The 12,108-nt window shown below is 42.5% G+C and overlaps 1 protein-coding gene across 1 annotated transcript in view; it reads right to left on the bottom strand.

Annotated features, from left to right (window-relative positions):
- The window catches only part of LOC139916098 (neural-cadherin), a 293,386-nt gene that overhangs the window by 12,712 nt on the left and 268,566 nt on the right, over positions 1-12,108 (bottom strand). The window contains exons 34-35 of the mRNA XM_078288504.1: positions 8,951-9,131; positions 4,439-4,683 (exon numbers count right to left, since the gene is read on the bottom strand). Of these exons, the coding sequence (XP_078144630.1) occupies positions 4,439-4,683; positions 8,951-9,131 (426 nt within the window). The remainder of the gene's footprint in view (positions 1-4,438; positions 4,684-8,950; positions 9,132-12,108) is intronic.

Below are 12,108 nucleotides of genomic sequence, written 5' to 3' on the forward strand. Positions count from 1 at the left end.
GGGTCAAGGAATACATCTCTCTAAATGCCTTACAGCTCGTAATGTCATTGAATGCATACGCGAGCGCGGACTTTGCTCACCCTCGTTCGCCGGGGCATAAAAAGCCGACTAATTATCTTTGACTTATATTGTCGGGCGGAATCACAATGTGCCCACTCCTTCCTCAACGGTACATCCAGCTCCACACGGGTTTAAGTTGGTATTAATGTACTTTCAAGTGGAGAGATATTCTGATGAATATAATGAAGGATCTGGTGGCTGACTCAATAAGGAGCTGTCTATGCTGTGTTTAGTCAAGATTTAAATAGGTTCTGGTCCTTGAGTTTTGCTGCTTTGCTATTGGATGACTGACTTTGATCTTATCCAAGTGATGTTGATTGTATTTTGCTTTTGGACATTGTTCTGTCTGCAACTATTGGAACTCTGGAACTTTGGGACCAACTTGGTTAAGGAACTTTTTGGGAGTTTGCTAGCTTTGCTAGTTAGACAGCTAATGTTTTTTGCGCTGTTGATTCATAATGGACTTCAGCAATGAAGAAGATTGAGATTCTGTTTTCAGAAGTTAAGAATCAACAATTTTGGATTACTTAAACGTTTATCTTCATACTTTGGATAATGCTAATCTCCTGGGATTACTTAACACACTGTATGCTAAAGCGTTAGCATGCATACAGAGCTATCTACCAGAGACGCAGAGATGATTGTGATGCCAGTCCTCTCATCACATAATGGGTAAGGTGACCAAAGGGCCAAAATCCCAAAAGTCAATGCTGTTCTTTAAATAAATAAAACTATCACCACACATGTTAAAGGACAAACCACATTGGCCCATGTACATGAAACATGCATACCAACACCGCCCTTCTCTCTGCTCTACTTTTATAATTTATCGGTCTCAACAACCTTTGGGTCATGTCATCTTGCTACACATAAGACATACTGACCTACAGCTTCACTTAAAGTAGCACTCAATTTCAGGAGAACCTCGATCTTAAGAGCTATTTGAGCTCATTACACCACTAACATAATCAGAGCTGCTCTTCAAATCTTCCACTTTACTGTCACTGCACAGTCAAAATCCCCTCAATCCTGCCTTGTGGGTATAACAATACAAAAAAAGTTAACATCTTGATTAACTTTGCCTGGTGTGACGGAATAAATGCGTCCATCCCTGAAGTGTTGGCTGAGCTTATCTGGCAGCGCAGATTGAAAGGATATGTTCAGTATGCGAGTATAAAATCTTCATTGACCAACATCTGCGTCTCTAATCTGATACCGTTGTCTAATCTCACTGCTGTGCCACCCTGTACGACTGCTCAAGGACACACTCCACAGAGAAAATACAAACTCTCTCATACACACACATACACCTGCATAGATCAGTGCATATGCAGGTGGTAATTCTGCACTGATCTATGTACATGTGGATGCTGAAAGCCGAAAAATAACCACTTAAGATCAATGACATCACTCAACGTTTTTGCGCAGCTTCATCTCTTTGCACATAAAAAAACAGACATCCCACACATCAATTAAAACGAACAGCTCATCTCTTGATGAATTCAATTTGCCCTCTCAAGAGAAAATAAAACAGAAGGGGTCTGCAACACCGTCATGTTCTCATGTCAGTCCTGTTTGCCGCCGTGAAATGGATCCTCGCAAGTTCGTCTGAAACCTGTGTCTTGTTTTCTCTGAAGGGAACGAGCTGGATGGGAGGGGAGGGAACACGGGAAACAATTTCTAACGGCGAATAAAGGAGAAAACGTCAATGTCAAAGCAACAGGCACAAGTTGATTTGAGAACATAGTGGAAGAGACAGAGGGGGGGAATGGAAAGACAAAAACGGGCCGTGTGAAGTGCAAGAGGAAAGGAGGTGGGAACGAAGAGAGGATGTTAAGAGGGTGATATTCACACGCCGCTACAAACATGTCGAAGCCAAAATAAGTAAACAGAATTTGCCTTGTGAATGGAGTCACGTCTTTGGCTGCTAAATCAACATTCGAGCTGGAAGGAAGAGAGCCAAGTTGTTAATCAGAGATGTTGTCGAGAGACAGGGTCGGTGCTAACATTTCTAAACTAGACACTCTGTTCTGAAACCACAACCCTAGAAGACGACCCCAGGGACTGTCACTGGGTCAACACTGCCAGTCTCCCATTCATTATCAATCGAGCAGTAATGGAGCAGCTCCAAGTTTTTTCTTGGGATTAAATCATTAAGACCAGGGGCATCAATTGACTAAACCCTAAGCTAAGTCCCTGCATCTGCTATCATTTGCCACCAAAACTTCCAAACCCACTTATACTGACTATTATTTGGTCAATGTGATAAATTATTAGACATAGTTTACCTAATTATTAGCTGAGAGGGAACATTGGTCTTAAATTCTCCCTGATGTGAATTTATTTTGGATGTGGCTTCCAAATAAATTTCTGGCAATTTTTGCATGATCTTTTCTCTCCATTATACTGATAAAAACTACAAGATTAAATTTGGCTACGAAATGGCGAGTGCCACACTTTGCCATACCCAACCGATGCCTATGATTAAGACGGTCTTGGCTCTCTTGCTTATAGCAATGTGTGAGAGACTCTTCATAGTTGGCGATGCGAGACTGGACAGTTTGAGATCAAAGGGAATGGCATAGTGCAAATTCTGTTTTAGAGTGGATTTTCCCTTTAATCTTCACCAATCATAACATTCTCAAAAGTACAGCTAGTCTTTCTTCAGCACCGCGTCAAGAGAACCGCGGCCCTCCTTTTGTTCTCGTTATTCAAACATTTGGACTTGGTACAAACAAAATGAAATGAAGGCACAGAGAAAAAAAAAGAAAAAAGAATCCTCTCTCCTGCCGCTACTTAAGTTTCAGAGCGAGAAACACTCGACCGATCGAGCGAGGAACGCTCCACCGATTGAAATTACTACCAAAGCCCCTGGAGCATTGATCTCAATTTCTGCGGGTTTGGGTAAACAGCACCTTATACGCCTACAAATCAAGTAATTAACACTTAAAACACAACTGGGCCTCGGCAGGATCAAGGTCGGATGCCGTGTTTAATACGAACCCGAAAGCGAGGGATGAAGGGGAGAGACAGGATAGAGGTGGGAGGAAAAGGAGGAGGAGAAATGATCATTTGAACTGTGTCCGTCTGGCGTCTGGGTGGGGAGGACGGCGCCCCCTGAATCACCAATGAGGACGAAGGTGGAGACGAGCAGACATGGCCAGCAGCGGCGTGACATTGACACCATCCTTCCCATCGCTTCCCTCGTGCTCCTCTCCTTCTCCCCTCCTGCCAACTCGTGTAGTGCGCTGCTTCCTCTTTGTTGTCTATTCGGCTTCCTCCTGTTTTCCTCTGGTGTTGTGCTGCGTCCTGTTTTATTCTGTTCCTCTCTGATCTGTTTTCTTCTGTTGTACTGCACTCTGTCTCATACTGCTCCCTACTGCTCTGTTGTATTCTCTTCAATTAAAGCAGGGGGACATGTCATCGCACTAACAACTTCTCTGTGTACGACTGTGCCTGAGGCGCTTTCTGAGCAGCGGATCCTTTAGGAATATGAACGCAGACCTAAAGGTAGAGGAGGATGAATATGCAACAAGGAAAAGAAAAGACAGCGTGGCAGCCAATGAGCGGTCCGTCTAGCCACCAGCCAGAGATGGTGCTTGTACAGTGCCACCACTAACATAATCGAATTACTACAACCTACAATAGTAGCTGTAGTGCCAACTCATAGCGATGACATCATGACACCATGGGTTGCGGTTGAGCAAAGCTCTAAATTTGGCATTCATTCATTCACACTGAGGAGCTACAGGTTAGGATTTGCCTATTCATGATCAGGGGAGGTTGGAGAAAGGGCTAGAACAGTACAAAATGTTAGGACCTTCTGCTCTTTCCATGAAAAAGACTGACCATAGTCAAGACTATAATCCCTTATTGGCTTCATCTATAAAATCCAGTTCAGTTATGAAAGGGAGATGCAGACTAAAGTCAAGAGACTGCATTACAAAGGCTTTTTAAACCTTGAGCTAGATGGACAGACATGGATTGTGCAAAAGGGGCACAAACAGTCAACATTGGGAAGGTTGTCCTCATGTTTTGTGTGTGTGGATTCAAAAATCCCTCTTAAACCCTATTCGAACTGGATTAGCTTCATTGGGGGAAGGCCCTGTATTTGTAGTTATTACCAATTTAATCCAAGTCCAAGACGTAAAAGATCCAGCGCAAATGACCTACTGAGTTCTCCGTAATGTAAGTTTTGCCCCGAGGCACGGTTAATTTCTGACCCAGGATAGGTACCTCCTACCTCCTAGTACCTGACCACAAACGCGATACACACACACACACACACACACACACATTTAAGACAGCCCTCCTGCAGCGCTCGCCCCCCTCAATCATCTCCCCACAGTGTACAACAGGCTGTAGTTGCAATAGCTACCTAGCAGGGCCATGAAGCAGATACAGATGGCGAAGAGGGAGCTGAAGCTGAGGCCCACGTCCTCCCTGTAGATGGCCAGCGTGGTCTCGCAGTGGCGCCCCCTGTAGCCCTCGGGGCAGTGGCACGTGAACTTGGAGGGCGACTGGGCCACGCAGGTGCCCCGGTGGCAGGGCCGCGTGGCGCACAGGGTGTAAACGCAGGACTTCTTGGTGCCGTTCACGCGGATCATGTGGCCAGGCGGGCATCTGTCGGGAAAATAGCAAAGGGAGGGCAAACAAAAACTCAGAAATTAGACATAGATTAGATGAGATTAGATTAGATTAGATGAAACCTTGGTGATCCCTGTGGGGAAAATGGGTTGTTATAAATAAGAGCAGAGAAAATGGGGTGGCATCATACATAACACATGGACAGTTACAGGACAAGAATGCATTAAGCAGAGATATTTGAATGAAAAGTATGACTGCCTGTATGCAAGGCATGCAGTTTTTACAGCGGTAGAATATACAGAGACAAGGAAAATGTATGAAAGATATGTACAATATGAAAAGTACGACAAATGAGAAAATATGAGAATGCGACGGAAAAATGTGTATCTAGCGTGTGCAGAATGTGCAGTGTGTCACATTAACAGCTCTACAAGGCCAGTGCATATGTACGGAATAAAGCTATGTATTAGCAAACCTTCATCTCCCACAGCCAGAAATGAGAGCTCACCCCTTCCCCTCAATCTGTGATGTCACACGGGTGCACAGCCCCGCAGAGAACGAATTGGGAGAGATGAAAACGCTGACTGGGACAGTGACAGTAACTAGGATGATTTTATGCAGATAGGCGCACATTTTCTGCCTCACTTCAGAAAGCACCACTATAATTAAAAGCTCATTCGGGTGTAACAGCTCAAACAAACATTTTATGGGCCCATTAATTCAGTCTCCTATTCATTGTCTGCGGAGCGGCTCCACGGGTACACTCTGATGACATCAGAGACGAGTCTCACCTCGGGTTTCTGGAGATCTGCTCATGCTTAGAAAATACTGGCTGAACCTTTTTGAGGCAACAGCAACGTGGATTTCAGTGGTATTATCCTTTATCCCATACTTGTCTCAGGCAAGAAACACAAAGGGTTAACTTATCTTCTGATTTTTTTTACTTTTGGCCCAAGATTTGATGAACAGATTGAGGGTTGTGTAATCATTCAATTGAGGAATCCGTCCAAAATGAAGCCATTTTCACCATTTTGGTCTTCTATAGCTCCATGGGTACAGTGTGGCCCGATCACTGCTAAGGTCAGGGGTTTGTGTTCTGCTGGGAACCACCCATGATAGGAATGTATGCACTTACAGTACTGTAAGGGGCTTTGGATAAATGCAACCATCCAGCAACAGCTGTGCAGGAGAAGGCCAAGTTTAAATTTGTTTTATTGTTTACTTCTCAGGAAGACATTAGGTCCCAATTTCATAAAAGAAAGATGCAGACAGCAGCCATGGACGACTACAGACATCGTCTCAACTTTCATTGCAGTATTACATTTACACCGGTTTTCAACTATTCAACGTCTAAATGTTTGCTGGGTAGTGCCATATGTTTGAAACGCTGACAATCTGGAGAAGGTGATCCATGCTTTTGTGTTGCTGAGCACTACTTTGTTAAGTGACTCCCTCTACTCCTACCTGTCAAACGCTTCTCTCACATCTCCATCTTGTACAGGATGCAGCTGCTATGGGATTTTAGTGCCAAAAGTGAGTGCCAGAAGAAGGGAAAACACTGCTGCATTGTCATCGTCTCCACCGTACTCTAGCTACCAGTCGGTTTCTGAGCTGATTCTTGGATTTTACTGAGTGCACAACAAGGTTTGGCCTCCATCTACAGTACAGATTGCAGACATTCTAACCCCATGTGAGTTTTCAGCATGGAGGGCAGCCTCAGATCCTCAGATAGGGCCCTTCTGGCCATTTCACAGTCTAGAAACAAGACTAAAGGTGATTTCATTTTTGCCATAAGGGCCCCTACACTGTGGAATGCCCTATCCAAGGCCACTAAAGTCAGTACCACCTTTACAATAACTTCTTTAAATGCATTTTCCCTGATTGTCATTTACATGATGTTTTCAGTGAATGTTTGCCAATTTTGTTGTTGTTTTTATATTCTTTCCTTGATTTATTTAATTATGTTGTTTTATTTCATGAGTGTCACACGTTGATTTATTGTTTATCACTCCTGCTGCCACTCTAAATGCCTGCTATCTGGATAAAGTTGCAGGAAAAACGCAGATCTGCTTTTTTGAAAAACACAATATTAAAGATAATTAACTGTGAGTGGGATTATTAGTACATATGCCACAATGAAAGCTCCATTAAGCGTTGCTTGGAGGCTGCGTAGGTGTTGAACACGAGACGCCTCTCAGTCAACTAGACCGCAGTGTATCCTCTTTTCTCCGCTCACTCTTATCAAGGCATTAGTCATGACTGAAATCAAGTACTATCACCACAGATTACTACAGTACATCTGTGTGTATGTGTGTGTGTGTGTGTGTGTGTGGTTACATGAGCGCTTGGGGGAAGACCTGCCCACGTTACAGTATGCTATTTGACAAAGGCCTGTTTACATGTTGCCCTGTGGGACAACATGCTATCCAACGCTTGGCCTTGAAGCACCCCACCCCGACACTTTCTGCTCTCTTGTCATCTTCCAGAGTGAGGAGGGGGTGGGGGGCAAAATTGAGCAAGAGTGCCGCAAGATGAGAGCCACAGAGAACCGAGAAATGGAGGGGCCAAAGATGAGAGAGTGCAACGGATGAGAGGCATTGTAAAGAAAATGGTCGGTGGATGGAGGAGAGGAGAATGTGGGTGAGTGGAGCAGAGGAGAGGAGAAAAGAGGGGAAGGCAAGATTAAAAGCTCGGCGGCTGCGGAGAGTGAATGGAGGGCTGATGTTACCAGCGGCGGAGAAATTGCTGAGGTTAGTGTATGTTGCTAAGAGCACTCTGATTTGGCCCGCGTTAGAGGAGAGGTTGTTAGCTTGCTGCAGCTTTTCATTGTGCGGCCGCATTTCCCATTACCCACTGACAAACAAACTAACCTTTAGAGAGAAAGCCAGGCAGTGCAGGTGAAATGTTTGTCGGGGCAAAATTTTGAATCCTACCAGGGTCAGTGGGTTGGGAACAGAATTTATTTTTACCTCTTACATGTTAGGCATTTAGCCAATGAGTGACCAGGTAGGGGTTCAGTGTCTTGTTCAGCGACACTTCGGCGGGAGACATTGTTCGGAGCTGTTAGATTTACCTGAATATTTCCGTCAAAATGAAGTGGAAAACTTGACTCGTGTGTAAATGCAATGGCCAATCATCAGCATTGAATGTGCCGGCTAGTGGTTCTGTTTGTGTCTTTGATGCAGACCGTGATCTCGTATGTGTGGTGAACCACTCTAGGGTTGACTTTGAAGCCACTCTGCAGTGCTTCACCTCTGTCAAGCAGGCCTGGGAGCAGCGGCACGGTGCTGATTTGAGTTCAAATGGCATTCTCTTCCCTCTCCAAACATGGGTCTAAATGAGATATTTCTCTCCAAAAAGTATCCATTTAAAAAAAAAAACATCTGTCTGTCTGTCTGTCTGTCTGTCTGTCTGTCTATCTATCTATCTGTCTGGAAAAATTGGTATTGTATTGTATTTGTATTTGTTATTGAAAAAAAAATGGCATTGGAAAAAAAGGGCACTGACACTGGAAACAAAAACTGACATTGAAAATCTTTCATTGAACATAGTATTTATTGACATTGATCTGTATTGAAAAACAAAACTTTGGCATCAGAAAATAAAAAAACTTGGCATAAAAAATGAACTGAATGTAACAGTTGCTCAGTTTTTGACTATGCACTCATCTTTTTTTTTTTTTTTCTTTTTTTTTCAATGATAGTTTTCTTCTGTCACTCTTTTGGGAGGTGAGCAAGTGTGTTACAGTCAGTTTGTTTTTTATGCCAAGATTTTATTTTTGGATGCCAATGTTTTATTTTTCAATACAATTGAATACAACAACAATACAATATTTGTTTTCAATGCCAATACATACTATTTTCAATGAAAGTTTTTCAATGCTAATGTTTTTTTTTTTTTTTTTTTCAGTTGAATTTTTGTTTTCAGTGCCAATGTCCAGTTTTTCAATTCCATTTTTTTCCAATGTGAAATACAATGCCAACTTTCTTTTTTCAATGTCAAATACTGATCTATCCATCTATGGAAAAGCCTCAGTTTGAGAGTGTGTGTGCAAGTTATTGTGTTCATGCATTCACGTGCAATCTCAGCACAATCACCACCTACATTAATCTCTCTGAGAGTGCGTATGTGTGTGTTGGGGAGCAAGTTGGTATGTGGTTGCTTTATTCATATGTGCTTTTATGGCTTAGTGTGAAAATGATCAGTGCGTATGTATCGTATTATATGCATTTCCGAGTGTGTGTGCATGTGACTGTGTATGCATTTCCATTTGGGTGTGTGTGTTTTGTGTGCATGTATGTACCTGCATTCGTGCACCCTCCACAGGTCAACGCAGGTGAAGGGGGGGCTACACTGGTTCCTTTTGCAGGAGTCGGAGGAGCACCCCAGGGAGAGCCCCTGCATGCTAACCTGGGAGACCCCGTCTCGTGGCTGGCTGTCCAATGGGATGTAGCGACCGTTGAGGCGCAGGTCCCTCATGCAGCCTGCAGAGAGAACAAGGAACAAGGAAAAAACAAGGAATAAGAAACACACTTTTATGTACATTCACACACACACAAACACAAAATTAAAGGAATACATAGTTTTACTTTACATACTCGTCAAGTAATAACAACATAGATATTAAAATCACCCTGTGTCCCCAGCAGATCATTTACTCCAGCATACAGCACTGGTTCTCAGTCCTGGTTCTCAGGTCCCAGAGTACTGCTGGTTTTCTATCCTACCTGGTAGTTAATTGCAATTAATTGAATTCATCTTGCATCCCAGGTGTATATCAGTCCCTGATTAGATGGCTAGAATGAAAACCAGCAGGGCTCTGGATCCTGAGGACCAGGATTGAAAATCACTGGCATGCACTAAGTGATAGTAGGTCACTAGCATTATCATAAAAGTGAGCAAATGAGAACTTGTTGCAGCTCCAAACCTATATGGTAATTAATTCTAAATGGATTTGTGTAGATTAGGTAAAATTTACAACAATAATTTAAATATGATATAAAAATAACCTACTTTTCCCCACAGCTCACAGTCTTGCTAAGGGCTACACGCTACTTTCGTACATTTGTGAGGCTTAATTGGAAATCTTGTGTCAGTTATCCAAGTCCCGGGCCATTTATTTGGTCTTGCATTATCATCAACTACTACCTTTAATCTGCGAATGCTAAACCGTAAGGAGGATAAGGAGAAACGTTTGGCCTGCAGTGTTTGAGCAAGGTAGATTGGTTTCCATCATCATCATTCATCATTTGTCCTGGTCCTAAGGGAATTGCTGGCTCCTCTCTTGAACATTGCAAAAGATTCTTGTCCTTCTTCGTCAATAAGGTCTCTAGCACTCATGCCCAAATTTCCCCCTCTCAAGATTGTATGGTCTGTAACACAGCCACCCCTGTTCTGAGCTCCTTTGACCCCTCCTTGACTGAACTGCATAAAATGGTGGTGTGTATGAAATCCTCTTCATTAGATGTCCTGCCAGCCAGGCTCTTGAAATATGTTTTTACCATTTAATCGCCTGTCATTTTAGCTATTAACAGTTCTTTAAGCACAGGGACTCTACCCTCACATTTTAAGCAGCCCATTGTTCAGCCACTTCTTAAAAAGTCTAATTTGAACCTGAATGTCATGAGTAACTATAGACCAATTTCTAAACTCCCATTTCTGTCTGAAGTTGTAGAGAAAATAGTTTACCCCCAGTTGGCTGCTTTCTTAAATAACCATACCCTTTATGAAAAATTTTGATCTGGTTTCCAAGTCCATCAAAGCACTGAAACTGCTCTGCTTAAAGTTTCCCACATACGCCTGAACTCTGATAATGGGGATTGCACCATTTTAGTTTTGTCAGACTTTTCTGCTGCTTTCAATACAGTGAACCACTCTATTTTAATTGACCATCTCTCTAACTGGGTGGGACTGGTTTATGTCTTATCTTACCAATAGGGACTTTATAGTGTGTATCGGTGACTCTGTTTCAATCCCTGCGCCCATTATACCTTGTGGAACAGGTCATTAACAGGCACAATGTATCCTTTATGCCGCCTCTGGGAAAGGTCATTAACAAGCACAATGTGTCCTTTCATAGCTATGCAGATGACACGCAGGTCTACCTGGCTGATAATCCCAACAAGCTCTTCTCTATCAATGCACTCAGTAGTTGCCTGTAAGATATTAAGGTTGGGATGTCAAATAATTTAGTAAGTTAAGAGTGAATACAGAATATGTTATGACAGTACTGGCTCCTTTAGGACTGGATTGTAAACAGCAGGCAAGAAATTTGGTGGTGATCTTTGATCCTGACCTCAGTTTTTCATCACATTTTAACTTCTTCTACCAGCTCAGAAATATTGCCAAAGTTAGACCTTTTCTTGCTTTCTCGGACACTGAAAAACTCATAGACGCCTTTGTCTCAAGTAGACTTGATTACTGCAATGCTCTTTTCTCTGGCCTCCCTGAGAAATCAATCGGCCAATTACAACTTAATCAAAATTCTGCAGCTCACATTCTTACTAGAACCAAGGAAAGAGAACACATTACACCTATATTAGCCTCTCTGCATTGGCTGGCTGTGAACTTTAGGATTGATTTTTAAATTTTGCTGATTACTTTTAAGGCACGTATGGGTCTGGCCCGCACTTAAAATCGGTGATCTTTGAGCCAGTGTGCAGCCTGAGATCCTCGGACCAGGCCCTCCTTGTTGTTCCAAAGTCTAGGCTGAAAACTGAGGGTGATTGGGTCCTTGCCATTAGGGCTCCTAGGCTTTGGAACATCTTACCTGAGGAGCTCAGTCCCTTCATTAGCCTCTTTAGATCACTTCCTAAAACTAATTTTTTTAAACTGGTCTTTTTATAATGTTTTATTGATATTACATTTTTTATTCATTCATTTATTGATGCTCTGAATTGTCTTATCTCCTCCTGCTTGTTTTTATTCTCCTTTCCTTTTATTCTCTTGCTTTGTTATTTCATGCCTTTGCTGATCTTTTATCTCTAAAGCAGCTTTGTAAAGTCTGTTTTTGAAAAGTGCTATAAAAACAAAGATTATTGTTATTAATTTTATAATTACGTCAGTTGTTAAACTATGTCAAATTGTGTGTTAACATGTGTAACTACCTTTGCAGTCAAAAATCGCTAACCTTAAGCCGATATTGATTCATAGATTGGCTCTAACTGAAACCTTTATACAAAAGTAAATCCCATGTGCATTTTTCAATATTGTTGGATAGCATTACAGCGCCAACCAGGGATGTAGACCATCTGATCTGAAAAATAAGTCATGTAGCCAGAAAAGTTCAAAATTCTCCACGTAGCCAATGTGTTTGTTAAGGCACCAGTTCCTCAACCAGTCACTCAGAGCAAATACGTGACTAAACACCTCAGTTCCCCAACACTTTTAAAGTAGGGGAAGGGGTTCTGAGATGAACACATTTATGTTATGGGCTTTAAGATACCCCACCACAGACTCAAA

Source organism: Centroberyx gerrardi, chromosome 1 (genome assembly GCF_048128805.1).
Source record: "Centroberyx gerrardi isolate f3 chromosome 1, fCenGer3.hap1.cur.20231027, whole genome shotgun sequence".
Lineage (NCBI taxonomy): Eukaryota > Metazoa > Chordata > Actinopteri > Beryciformes > Berycidae > Centroberyx > Centroberyx gerrardi.